This window comes from Microcaecilia unicolor, chromosome 3 (assembly GCF_901765095.1).
Source record: "Microcaecilia unicolor chromosome 3, aMicUni1.1, whole genome shotgun sequence".
Lineage (NCBI taxonomy): Eukaryota > Metazoa > Chordata > Amphibia > Gymnophiona > Siphonopidae > Microcaecilia > Microcaecilia unicolor.
In genome coordinates this window covers 135,921,833-135,936,112 of record NC_044033.1, presented here as the reverse complement: position 1 = coordinate 135,936,112, position 14,280 = coordinate 135,921,833, and the positions used below count along the sequence as shown (strand labels likewise).

The 14,280-nt window shown below is 41.1% G+C and overlaps 1 protein-coding gene across 1 annotated transcript in view; it reads left to right on the top strand.

Annotated features, from left to right (window-relative positions):
* The window catches only part of FMN2 (formin 2), a 434,815-nt gene that overhangs the window by 352,185 nt on the left and 68,350 nt on the right, over positions 1–14,280 (top strand). The window contains exon 16 of the mRNA XM_030196386.1: positions 6,965–7,016. Within this exon, the coding sequence (XP_030052246.1) occupies positions 6,965–7,016 (52 nt within the window). The remainder of the gene's footprint in view (positions 1–6,964; positions 7,017–14,280) is intronic.

Sequence of the window (14,280 nt, the reverse complement as noted above, 5' to 3'; positions counted from 1 at the left end):
GCTCTGGCATGTTTTAGAGGCCGGCTTCACGCGGCATCCATCACCTCCCTCCTGATGTGGTTCATTTCTTGAGGGGCATAAATCATTTGTGCCCTCCTCACATGCCAGTTCTGCCATCCTGGAACTGTAATCTAGTTCGCAAAGCGCTTCAGCGTCCTCCTTTCGAACCCTGCCCATCTTCAAATCCTTACTCAAAGCCCACCTCTTCAATGTCGCCTTCGGCACCTAACCATTATACCCCCATTCAGGAAATCTTGACTGCCCCAATTTGTTTGACTGCACATTTTGTCCTTTAGACTGTAAGCTCCTTTGAGCAGGGACTGTCCTTCTTTGTTAAATTGTACAGCGCTGCGTAACCCTAGTAGTGCTTTAGAAATGTTAAGTAGTAGTAGGATTACGATTAAGGATCTCACCTTGAAGGCGATTTTCCTAGTAGCCATTACTTCCACTCAGAGAATTTCAGAGTTGCAGGCCCTTTCTTGCAGAGACCCCTTCCTGTATTTTATGGAGGTGGGGGTATCGATTAGGACAGTTTTTTCATTTTTGCCCAAGGTGGTTTCTTGTTTCCACTTGGGGCAGTCCCTGCATTTGCCGGCCTTCTGCCGAGAAGATTACCCTGAGCAATTCCGGACTCTTCGCTGCCTCAACGTGAGATGGACTTTTCTCATATATTTGGAGGTGACGAATCATCTCTTCATCCTTTTTGGAGGCAATAAGAAGGGTCATATGATGTCCAAGGACTCCATAGCCCGTTGGTTGCAGGAGGCCTTCTCTTCGGCATACGTGGCATTGAGCAAGCAAGCCCCTTTGTGCTCATTCTACACGAGCTTAAGCTTCCTCCTATGCAGAGTTCCATTTGGTTTCTCTGGAAGATATCTGCAGGGCAGCTACATGGGCTTCGGTCCATACATTCACTCGTCATTATCAGGTGGATGTGGTAGCTCGTCAAGATGCGGTGTTTGGCTCATTGGTGATTTCTGCCAGGTTGGGGGTGTCCCGCCCTACTTGAAGACTGCTTGGGTACATTTCACAAGTCTCTGAATTGATCTGTGGGATGCCATGGAAGGAAAAATTAATTCTTACCTGATAATTTTCTTTCCATTACTCCTAACAGATCAATCCAGAGCCCCCCCCCCCCCCCCCCCGGGTTTACTGTCTGCGGTTTTGTTGTGGTTGGTTAGGTTTTTTTCGGGTTCCGTTGTTTGAATGTTCATTTGATTAAAAATAAATAAATAAATATAGAAGTGGTGGAAGTATATTGGGCAATTGGTCTGACAATGTCAGGAGAGTTTTCTATTGTTTCCATTCCACTGCTTTGGTATCGTTCATACTGCGGTTCAGTTGGCTGTACAGGTCCACATATAGCAAACCTCAGAGGTTCTCTCTATCTCCACCTGCTGGTAGAGGGACACAACCCACAAGTCTCTGGATTGATCTGTTGGGACTAATGGAAAGAAAATTATCAGGTAAGAATTAATTTTTCCTTGTGTGCGCAAATCCAGTCGTATTCTTGTACGTTTATTATACATTCAGGTAAGTTGGTATTTTCTATTCTTGGAAGACTCACAATGTATTAAAAAAAATCAGAGCTTCTGTGGGTCCCCTGGTTCTTAGCCTGCTGCTGTAACCATTAGGCTATTCCTCCATTCCTCACAGAGGTGTAATAAGTTAATTGGAAAAAAAAATTACCATGAAGGTCCATAATTCCTGAAGTTGTCACAGTGCCTGGTATCCTTTACCAGTTTCACATTCGGGGGAGGAAAGGAATTAAGGAAGCGACTTGCCTTAATTCCTCCAGTGGAGAGCTGCACAGTCATAGCACCTTTCTATAACCTGGACATACAGAGTACCAGGTCTAAACAACGTCCATCTTTTTGGGCATAAACATCCCTTCCCCTTCTGAAATCCATAGTTGGATGTCTATATTTTGGCCCCTCCCTAGTCTTGCCCAAACTTGCCTAGACCATGCCCCCTTGCCATAACAATGTACTGCTGTTTGACATTTGATATCCGAGGTCCATATCCATCTTTTTAAAATCAGGATTTGGTTATCTATGCAAGATTGATGTCTAAACAGTGGGTTTCAGAAATCCAAAGCATGAATGGCGCTTCTAAAATAAGGGCATATGTTATAACAGTACTGAATATAAGTACAAATTTTAAATGGTATAGTTGTGAAAGTTTGCAGATAGGGTGAGAGGTTTCTCAAATGTGTAAGATAATTGAGTGATCTAGCAATTTATCTCCAAGGGTGGAGTGTATTATAGGTAACGCCATGAATCACAGGGTCATGCTAAAGGAGAAGTATGTGATCATATGAGCTGTCAAGGCAGCAAGGGTCTGCAGTCCCCCAAACTTCAAAGAACAAAGGAGGCATCTACAGACCATGCCCCAAGGCTTATAACGTCTGAAGGAAAAGGTTGGAAGAGTCATCCCACAAATGGCATTTGGTAGTGCAGTGTGTTTGAGAGGTACTTGTCTCACATCTCTGAGACAGAGACAAGTTCTGATTCAAGCAGGACTGCAGCAAGATATCAAGATTTCTTTTGGAGAAGGAGAATCAGAAATTTCAAAGAGGTCTTTAGGGAGACAGAAGACCAAGCGAAGTACGTGCTGGTGATCTTAGCATTCCTGCAGTTCATGTAAAGAAGTTTAACAAATGTTGCTGTGTGGTTCTGATATGGCCAGTTCAAGAGCAAATAAAATTCTGTGAACACTGTACTGTGAAAGCTACAGCAGGTTTCTGTGATTTTCTTATCTCTTTCCTGGTTGTGTTGATTTTGGAAAACGCTTTGGTGTGGATCAAAACTGGTTGGAGTATTTTGCAGAGAGATTGCATGAGTGAGCCCCATAAGGCCATATAGCATGGCTGCCTTCATCCCAGAATCTGTGTTCAAGACACAGCAGTAAGTTTCCAGGACTCGGTGGTCTTTGAAAGTGTCTCCTTGCATATTTTAGAAAATGGCCTATAAAAAGAGGTGTTAATTTCAAGTAGAGAAATATACTCCTGTAATGAGGTAATCTTTGCTTCTAAAGCAGAGACATAAGAAATATTAGTTGCTTAAAACAATATCATTAAAAATTTTCCTGCAAAGTAAGCATGAATCTGGGACATTAACCTCCACGTTTTAATATGACTACGGTTCTCAGGTTTTGGGTGTTCAGCTGGCATACCTTCAGATCTCCCTTCTCCCGCCACAGCAGTCAACAGAGACAATACAAATAAATGCTGTAGTTTGGCATAGTGATGTTAAGACATTGCTTGCACAACCGTATTCAAAATCCACCCTGCTGCAGCTTTTGATTATCACCATCATGATTTTTGGGGTTTGGGGGTGCTGTTGTCTCAATTCCCTCACTGACTGACCTGTTCAATTCATTGAGAGAAATATAGTTTTTTAGGTGCTGTTAAGGCTTGGCACTACTTTGCCATATGTTTCCTAAAGTTTAGACTGTCCTCATCGAGATGAAATTTATGCTATCTCTCATCTAGTTTCTGTCCTTTATGCTTAAGGGTCCAAAGTTCTGCAGAGAATTGAGGTGAGTATTTGTGGGTGGGGCATAAGTCCTTTTTAGTAGTGGTTTTCTAGTCGGCTGTATGCATTCTAAGTTTCAACTTGCTCTGAAACTATAGTTTCTTTTCATCCAAAATAGATGTGTGCACGGGGACATAATCTGGTCCCCATCCCAAGTCAGCCCTTTCCTATCCCCACCCCATCCCTATCATATTACTACCAAATTTATTGGATTTTAGCTGTAGTTTTGCCTTGTAAATGACATTTGATCTTTCACCAATTATTTTTGCAATATGAACAGATGAGGCCTGGGTTTTTTTGTTTTTCTTTTTTTTAAGGTGGGTTTAATGTTTCATTTTTGTTTTAATAATTTTTTTTAGGGTTTGCCCATGCTGAATTGAAAGCATACAGTACTTTATTATTTATTTATCATAAAGGCTTGCAATATAGCGAGGTTTTGACCATTTTCCTTAATGTGTTTTGGTTTTTTGTTCACAGCTGAACAAGTATATCCCAGCTTCGCTTTCAGATCCCATAGTTGATGTCATCATGATTCTTAGACTAGCACCATTTCCTTGTTTTCTGTCTCTTTGGATTTCAGAGGGAGAGAAGCTTGGGTTAGGAATGTATAGTCTTTAGAGGGAAAAGGGCCAAAATTATTATGCTTAACAGACAAAGTAATGAGCAGGGCTCAGGTAGAGGTACTGATTGAGTTTGAGAGTCAGAAAGGGCAGGCTGTAAGGTAAAGAGCAGTCAGTCACCCTAGTACTATTATGTTTATACAGAGATTTTTTTTTCTACTGGTAAAAGGCCACTAAACTGACATCATGTTATGGGAATCAGGCGCTCTGAATGTTGAGCACCTGTTTCTGTCAATTCATTTACTTATTTATGGCATTTTATCCCACATGAATTAGATTGAAAGCTGGGAGAATTTAAAATCTTTTTTTTCCTGTGCCTACATCAAAAGAAAAAAGATGGCATGTGGGAACTTGCTCCTTTTGCGGAATGCAGTGGTATATTATAAAAATGCACTTTCCTTTTTTATTATTAGTAGTATTTCACAGAGAAGGTATTGATTAATGAGGGAAGGGTTTCCTTCATGCAGAACTGTCCAGAGTCAGTCTAAATGTGCCAACATTGTCCAGTTCAGCACACTATTAGCAGCCAAGTTCATACAAAGTTAATTATGTTCACTGGAAAATAAACCTGTTGACTCAGGCTGCTTTCTATGTGAATATTCAGTCAATATTGCTACCAAGTATTACATATTAAGGGGGGTTGTTTTAATTAATTTATCCAGTCGTTAAATGCACATGGTTTTGCTCTTTAAACCCAACGGTTTCCTATGATAGCATTGTGCATATTTGATTTAGTTTTTCTGTTAGTTTTGCTTGAATAGTCTTTATTTGAAATACAGAAAATGTTTAACACAACTTGTCAACAAGGGTCGGGGCTTGGTGGAGGAGAGCTAAGTGGGACGGGGTGCTTCACCAAACTGGTCTGCGCAAGGCCCCACAATTGCTAAGACCGGCCCTGGCCTGGAGGGCATGTGGGTACTCCAAGGCTCTCCATGTCCATTTTGGAGAACAGAGGTAGGGTGGTGGCCACAGGAGAAAGGGAAGGGAGGAGATGTTCAAAACAGTGGGGTTGGTGACAGGCTCAGGAGGCATGAAAGAAATGTTGGACATTTCAGAGGCAAGGGGAAGGTACGAGAAACGTTAGACACTGTGAAAGGAGGGAGGGAGGCAGGAGAGGAAGGAAAGTGAAAGGGGATTGGATTTGATTTGCTGCCTTTCTGTGGTTACAATCAAAGCAGTTTACATATTATATACAGGTACATGGGGCAATGGAGAGTTGTGACTTCCCCAGAATCACAAGGAGCTATTGTAGGAACTGAACCCAGCTTCCCTGGTTCTCAGGCCACTGCACTAACTATTAGGCTATGCCACTCCATTGATGGGGAGGAAAGTAAAGATGCGGGGAGGGGGGATGTGAAATGCTGAAATATAGGGGAAGGGCACTGGCTGAAGGCCTGAAGTGTACGTGCAAAGGTAGCGTGAAGGGAGACCATGCTGAAACTCTACTTGATAGAGGTGGGGGGGAGGAGAAATGCAAGACACTGTGGAGGGGAGAGAGATAGATGCTAGAAACCATGAAACTGGAAGACAGATTCTGGCCATCTGGGGGGGGGGGGGGGGGGGGGGGGGTCAGCATATGGCTGAAGATTTGCCTGAGTCATTAACTGCATTGTGCAAGCCTTGCTCTTCTTAATACAAACCTGTGAAACAAAATAGTCTGAAAACAGTGGCAAAATGGCTAAATAAACTGAAAAGATACAATTAGCAAGCTGAAATTTACTACTACTACTATTTGACATTTATAGAGCGCTACTAGGGTTACGCAGCGCTGTACAATAAACAAAGAATGACGGTCAAATAATGATAACTTGTCACCATGGGCTGTTACCATATGATATACTGTGAAGGAAAAGACCTTAATAGTCTGTGCTTGGCAGCAGATCAAAAATTTCTGAGTGCCAGCTTTTTTTAGACTCCGTTATTATCATTGGTCTTTATTCATTTCATAAATTTTTTGATATTTTCTAATGATTATGACATTCTGAGGCACATCATAAGATAAATATTTTTATAACACTTAGCTTGAATCTCTGCCCAATGGGGCTCTCTGTTTCACTCTACTCTTGAGCTTCCTCAGGGGGTAAGCGAATTGCAGCCTTTCGTTGTGCCTAAATTCTTTCAAAATGGCGTCCACTGAGTGTCAAGTTATCATTATTTGAAATTTCAGTTTGCTAATTGTATCTTTAAATTTAATTTCGCTGAAAATTTGTCTGGTCAATACTAAATAAACTGAAAGCCATAATTATTTGTGAATTATTTGCTATTCACATACCTGTGGAATACTGATGTGCACTTCTTAAATATTGTGGTTTGTTGAAATAATCTGAAGCTCATCTTAGATCAGGTGCATTTCAGTCTGATTGAGGCTTTTCAGTCTGCAGATCTTGATACTAACAATATTTTTTTTAATTTACAAAGTATGCTGCAGATTTTGTGAATTGGCCTGTCCATGGCTCTATCATGTATTTTCAATGTGAAAGGAAATTTTCTTGAATTGTTTCATTAACATTTCTATAAGAAATTTCATAACCACATAATGGATCAAATTAATCTTGACTGAGGTATCCCTTCCCATAGTGAATATAACCTATATTTTAAGCATTTTCCAAATGTATATACTAGGCTGTTAACTGAGCTAATATTTTCATGTCAATTTTTTTAATGTATTATGGTTTATTGTAAGTCACTTGCAGCATGTTTGGGAAACATTGGATTACATTTACAAATCGTATTTGCATTTTAAAAGAAAATGAACAGTTTTCTACCATATTCGTTGTACTTACTTGATCAATTTCTTTTGTTACCCAGCAAAAATTGAGGAAGAGAAAGAGGTGAAATTACTGGCCGAAGCACATTCCAGGTATCATGCATTTACACTGTGGCATGCAGTATTTCCTTTGAACCTGAATTTTATTAGAAGACAACAGAAGTTAGCAATAAAGTATGAGAAGGATAGCAAATACCATTCACAGATCACACGGGATTTTGTTTCACTGTTGGAGCAGATTAAATTCCTAAAGAATTTGCAAATCACCTAGGAAAGGAATTTCAAACTCTGGTGCATCTGGGACCACAAATGAGTCTGCTCTCAGGATAATCCAAACAAGTTCCGTGAATATTCATGGTGGATACCAAGTCATTATAGCAGCTCAACCATCAAAGTTAGCCTTTTTTTTTTAATACACTCACTATAAAATATATCATACAAACAGCATTACAAATAACACTGATATATATATATATATATATATATATATATATATATATATATATATATATATATATATATATATATATAATTATTTATTTATTTATTATTATATGCCAATTAATCATCTTTTTTTTACCTGCATTACCCTACAATAGCTGTAGAATTATATGGTATTGGAACTGAAAGGCCCTCCTGTTTAGTCACTGGGAAGATTACTGGTTCTTATTTAAGTTATCAAAATAAGATAGTGATATTTTTTTTGGATGATCATAATATATATGTGATTGGCTTTCAGAAGCTATCATTTCCATCAGGTGAACAAAGTAGCAGATAAGTTCTATAAGGCAAATGATTCAATTTTTGCAAGCAGGATTACTAGCAAAAAGCCTTATTTAATGCAATTTGACAAGAATGTAATAAAACATTTAAAAAAATATATGCACATATGTATATGATTTCCAAACACAACTTGCCTGGTTCTTAAAGCTGCACCTGCGCAGCTGTAACCAGTCAAATGTTGAGCTTGGAGGGGCTTTCAAATGTGGCTGTAATTTTTTATTTATTTCTTTTTACCAGTGTATTATTTCTGCGGTTTAGGAATTAAATGTGATAAGATGCCTCATGAAAGCATCCCATAGTCCCTGAGTTAGCAGTTGAAGAACGATACAGAGCTAGCAACTTTGGTGCAAGTACTGGGGACAGAGATTTTAATAAACTCAGGTGGAAGACCATTTGGTCCAGGGGCTTTCCCAGGGGCAAGAGCAGAAATAGGCTTCTGAACCTTTTCCAATGCAAAAGATTTGTTTTAACATATTTGTAGTGAGTTGAGCCTAGGAAGCTCATGGGAAGAGAAATCCAAAAGAATAGATTCTGAGCCCTGGGACTCAAAGGAGTACAATTTGGAATAAGAGAGCCATAATTGTTTCAATATAGATTTGGTCGTTTTGCACATCTGATCCTGGAAATCCTGAATGGAATGAGTAGTATAAGTTACATATCTTTCATAAAACCTAATTTGTATATTTTTGACAGGTAGCCATGCCCACTTGTGGTCACATCAGAATCGAGGATCTGCCTCAGCACTTTTCACGCTCTATCCAAGCCATACCCATTCCTCACACCACCCCTTTTAATGACATCACTGGATATGCCATCATAGCCCCACCCAAACCATTCGCTTTTGTTTAAACCCACCCAAACCCCATTTTTTTGCATAGCCATGCCCAAAAACCTACCCATTTTTGGTGCTCTCACAAAGTGACATCATAACTGTGCCCAGGCCTCACTTCATTTTCAAGATGGAAGTGACATCAATTGTAACATCAATTGGCCAAAAGCCTTGGAGGAGCATGTGCCTTTTCTTTTTCCCAGCCCTTAAACCATTGTAAAGGTATTTTTTCAATTACAAGGTGCTGATTTTGTTTGTCTTTGTGTGAAAGGATTTTGGCTTTCTCTCAGGAACACAGAGAGAAAAAAAAGAATGTTTATGCTTTTTTTATTTTCTCTGTCCTTTTCAGCTCGAAGATAGAAAAGCAGTGCCTCATGCAAAGACAAGCTTATGAGACAAATGCAGAGATTTCAAATGATATCCCCCCACATACCTCTCACCTTTCTCTCCTGTGAAATAGCGAGGCACAAATCCCCTTCTCCCCATATCCTGTGCCTGCCCAAGTGTGTGCATAGCCTGCTTTTCCCTTGTTTACTGAAGTTCCCTCCTCTCTCCTCCTCCCCGTGATTTGCTATGTACTGTAAAGAGTTCAGAAAAAAATCAGATAGCTGTTTCTTTGTGAGCAGTGTTGCAGAGCTGTGTAAAAACAGACTGAGCTGAAAAAAGTCACTCTCCCCAGCATTTTCCAAAATGATTTAAAACGGACATCAGAATTTATTAGACTAGCCTGATGAAGCCCTGCCCCTCTCTCTCCCCTCTTCCCAGCACTCTCTCCCCTTTGAGTCTGTATTTGGTCTATGAAATACATCTGATTCGGGAACTGCAGCTGGTATGGAGAGCAGAAATAACAAGGATGTAAAGCAGAGTTTTGCCCATTCCCCCTCCCCGGGGGTAAGGGTTCAAAGAGGAGATTCCAGAATGAGGGTGGGTGGAGGTGAAGTGGAAGAAATAATTGACTTGGAAAAAGGGGGCAGGTGGGAGAATTGGGAAGGAGAACAGAGAAAGATATTGGAATTGGGTGGCGCCAACTGATAGTTTGCAGGGGGCACCAGAGTCCCTAGCACCGGCCCTGATTCCCCTCTCCTTTTTCTGAAAAAAAAAAAATATATACATTGCACTTTGTCTGAAAGCTCATCATTTGTTCATTACAGCACAAAGGTAATGAACTGCTTTCTCTGGTTTTGGATTGTAAAAGGGTTTAAAGAATGTGAGAAGCACTGAAATGTTGGTTTACTTACCTGTAACTCTTTCTCCAATCAATTAAAAAAAATCTGTGCTTTACATTCTTTTGATTTGTGCTCTCCATATCAGCTGCACTTCACAGACTATACACACACTCAGAGGAGAAGATGCTAAGGAGAAGGAGAGCTTCAGCAGGTTGATCTCATGAACTCTATGATGTCTGTTTTAAATTGCTTCTGAAAATGCTGGGGGGAGTGATTCTGCATTTTCTTTGAGCTCTGTCTGTTTTTACACAACATTGTTCAAAAAGAAACAACTATTACTTTTTTTATAAATGCTTCAGGGTACATAGCAAAACACGGGGGAAGAGGAGGGAGGGGGCTTTTATAAACAAGGGAAAAGCAGACTATGCACACACTCGGTCTAGCACAGGATGTAGGGAAGGGGATTTGTGCCTCACTAGTTCACAGGAGATATAGGGGGAAGGATGTGGGGAAATATCATTGAAATCTCTGCTTTTGTCTCCCATGTTTGTCTACGTTTTGCATGAGGCACTGCCTTTTCAGTTTAGAGCTGAAATGGTTTAAGCACGGGGAAAAAACAAACTGCAGAGAGAGGACTAAGTTTATTTTTCTCTCTGTGTGATACCTGAAACAACCTTTTATTCCTGAGAAAAAGCAGACAGCCAATCACTGACATTAAAAAAAACACACAAAATCAGTACCCTGTGATTAAAAAGATGCATTTAAAAAATGGTTTTAAGTGTTGTGAAAAATAAACTATGCACACACGTCTAAGGCTGCAGGGGGTGGTGTCAGATGGATTGATGTCACTTCTCATCACGTGACTCATTCAAGATGGGTGGCAAGTACTGTAAAACAGGAAGTGCCCATAAGGGTGTTTTCTACAGGCATGGCCTGGACACAGTTATGAAGTCACTTCCTGTACCAAAAATGGGCACAGTTTGGAGTTATGCAAAAGGAGAGGGTTTGGGGCAGGTTTATGCAAAAGGGGTGGGGTTAGGCCGGATCCTCTGTTCTGGCTGATGTGGCCCAAAGTAGGCATGGCCACCTGTCAAATATATGCAAATTAACTTTGACGAAAGGTGTATAACTTATACTGACATGGATTTTATTCACCTGACACTATTGAGAGATGAAGCCAGCAGGTGGCCACTTTATTTGATCATTATAATTAGTAGTGCTGGAATGAAAGGAATCATTAGCAACACAATCACTTAAGCAAAACATTACACTGAAATTATAAACGTTGTAACTGAGACAAAACATTATAGTTCATCTTATTAAAAATCTCACTCTAAATCTCAGACCATGTCATGTTGCTTCTCCATTTCTCCTCTAAGAAAAGCTGTGTAGGCTTTCCAAATAGTAATGGAGGATAACTCTTCAGATTCGTTCCTGCAAAAGAAGTCGTCTGACTTCACCTTCAGATAGGCACAGAACATGTCATCTTTCAATATTGCAGGGTTAAATCTCCAGGAAGTGGGTCTATCCTGAATGGTGAGCAGCCAGCTAAAAATACATAAGATTGTGACATGGTCAGATGTTAAAATGTTGTGAATAATTGTGGTTTGGAGTATGGAGACAAGATCCTTAAACGTTAGAAAATAATCTACGTGAGAGTATGTCTGATGTATTGGTGTGAGAAAGTGAAGTCTTTCCCAGTAGGGTTCAAGAGCCTCCACATATCAGTCCATCAATGAAGACAATTAGTGCTAGATTTAAGCTTAAAAGATAGCACTGCAAAGTTTTATTAAGAAAAGGATCCAAAGGAAACAGTCTCCACCCAGCACTGTGTGGGAGTTAAGACAAATATCACAAAAGAACTTAGGGCCCTGTTTACTAAGCAGCGCTAAGGGCACACTAGCATTTTTAGCATTCACTAAACACTAAAGACACCTATAGGAATATGTGTGTGTGTCTAGCATTTAGTGCACACTAATTCTAGGTGCGTGCTAAAAACGCTAGTGCGTATTAGTAAACAGAGCCCTTAGTCATCAGAATTTAAAGCATAGACGTTCAGTTTATTTTGAATCTCCCGCTGGAGACATGGAGGGGCATAATCGAACGGAAACGCCTATCTCTGAGAACGGGTCCGTGAAGGGGCGGACCGAACCGTATTTTCGAAAAAATGGACGTTTTTGAGCTGGGCATTTGTTTTTTTAGCGATAATGGAAACTAAAAACGCCCAGCTCAAAAATGTCCTAATCCGAGCCATTTGTTCGTGGGAGGGGCCAGGATTGGTAGTACACTCGCCCCCCTGATATGCCAGGACATCAACTGGGCACCCTAGGTCAGTGCGGTGGACTTCAGAAAAAGCTCCCACATGCATAGCTCCCTTACCACGGTTGCTGAGCTCCCAATCTCCTCCCCCAAAACCCACTACCCACAAATGTACAACACTACCATAGCTCTTAGGGGTGAAGGGGGCACCTACATGTGGGTTTTGGAGGCCTCCCATTTACCAGCACAAGTGTTACAGGTAGGGGGGATGGGCCTGGGGCCACCTGGCTGAAGTGCACTGCGGTACCCACTAAAAGTGCTCCAGGGACCTGCATACACGCAGGCCTCTAGGACTTGTTACTGCTGCATAACATTGGCACACCAGTTTACACCTGAAGACTAATCTCTCCGAAAACGTCCTTTATTGGAATAAGCACGCTTACTCACAGTCAACTGCAGATCAGAGGTTGTGCCCCACCACTGGCAACGAGTCTCCCTGGTAGTGAGATTAGCAGTAGGTCAGAGCTGGCAGAATGCTGTACAATGCCCTCTTTCAGCCACATTCAAGTAAGAACTAAGTTCTCTAACGTGGCTAACACATGGAAGGGATCTAAAACTGGCTTACAAAAATGGCCACTACCTCATGGACTACCGGAAACACAACAGAGCACACTCTGACCCAGTAGGCAGGGGGAAAAGCACCATGGGAGAAGAGCCTACCAACTACCAACATCGTGAGACTGTAACACAAGCTAATGAAATCACGGAGGCCAATACCCTACACCCACCACAATGCAATGCTGATGTGACCCTGTAGTGCACCCGAGAGCCACATCTGACCCAGGGAAAGGCTGTGACAGGATTGAACATATTCTGCTGTCATGGAGGTGGGTACGGCATTTGAGGCTGGCATAGAGGCTGGAAGAAAAGTTTTTAAAGTGGGGGTTTTTTGGTGGGAGGGGGTTAGTGACCACTGGGGGAGTCCGGGGAGGTCATCCTTGATTCCCTCCAGTGGTCATCTGGGCAGTTGGGGCACCTTTTTGGGACTTGTTCGTGAAAAAAAAGGGTCTAAAAAAAGTGACCCAAAATCGCGATGAAAACGCCTTTTTTTTTTCCGATTATCAACTAAAGACGCCCATCTCTCCTCGGCTGATAATCACGCCCCAGTCCCGCCTCCGACACGCCCCTGTCAACTTTATTCGTTTCCACAACGGAGTGCAGTTGGAAACGCCCAAAATTGGCTTTCGATTATACCGATTTGGGCGCCTTTGCGAGAAAAACGCCCATCTCCCGATTTGGGTCGAAATATAGGAGTTTTCTCTTTCGATTATAAGCTGGATAGCCACCCTCCTTGTTCATCACAGGATTGAGAGAGGACTTTTTAAACCCACTCCTTTCTTTACTAGAGTGATCACCGCATTTTTCTTACTAAATGCTGGACAACAAATACAGGAGTCTATCCATCCCACTCTCAACTTCTGCACCTCTACTGTAGACAAATAGGTTTGTTGAAAAAAGCAAATATCCACATTCAATCATTTACAATACTGCAAAACGTCTTCCTATTAATAGGGTTTATAAATCCTTTAACCTTCAGAAAAATGTGAAGAGTAACCATTAGTATTCAGGCAATATCTCCACAAGTGCATGTCTAAGAAGAACTTGCGGCAGTGAGCCATGGGCGTTGATGAGTCTTGCATAAAGATGATCTTCCTACCATTATGTACCAGATCTCATTTACCTCTAGCAACCTGCAGAATCTATAAAGCTTGTAGACTTGTAGATATGTCAGGAATTTCATCACAATAGGTCTTGGATTCACCTCAGATGGTGAAACTTTGGAAGGTACCCAATGTACTCTTTCAAGCTCCCAGTACTACTACTACTACTACTTTTCACTTCTATAGCGCTACAAGGCATACGCAGCGCTGTACATCATACACGAAAAGTCAGTCCCTGCTCAAAAAGCTCACAATCTAAATAGGAAGACAGTAAAGGGTTGAAGGATAGGCTGAGTATTTGTGGTGTAGAGAAAAAATCACCCTCAGAAAATTCAGGTAATCCCAGTAGGCTCAGAGGCTTATCTATTAAAGTGCATTAAGGTCTTGTACTTAATGCATGTTAACTGCCAAAGTTAAGGCATGGCAAGTGCAGAATCTCCATGGGAAATGGTGAGGGTGTTCCTTGCAGTTAAAGGAAGGTGATGCTAATTGTTCCACAGTATTGACTATGTTAAGTCAATGTGTGTTACTGACACCTGCATTAATTGTAAGGAGTAATTCCCACCTTTCCTCATCTCCTACGAATTTGCATGTTAAGT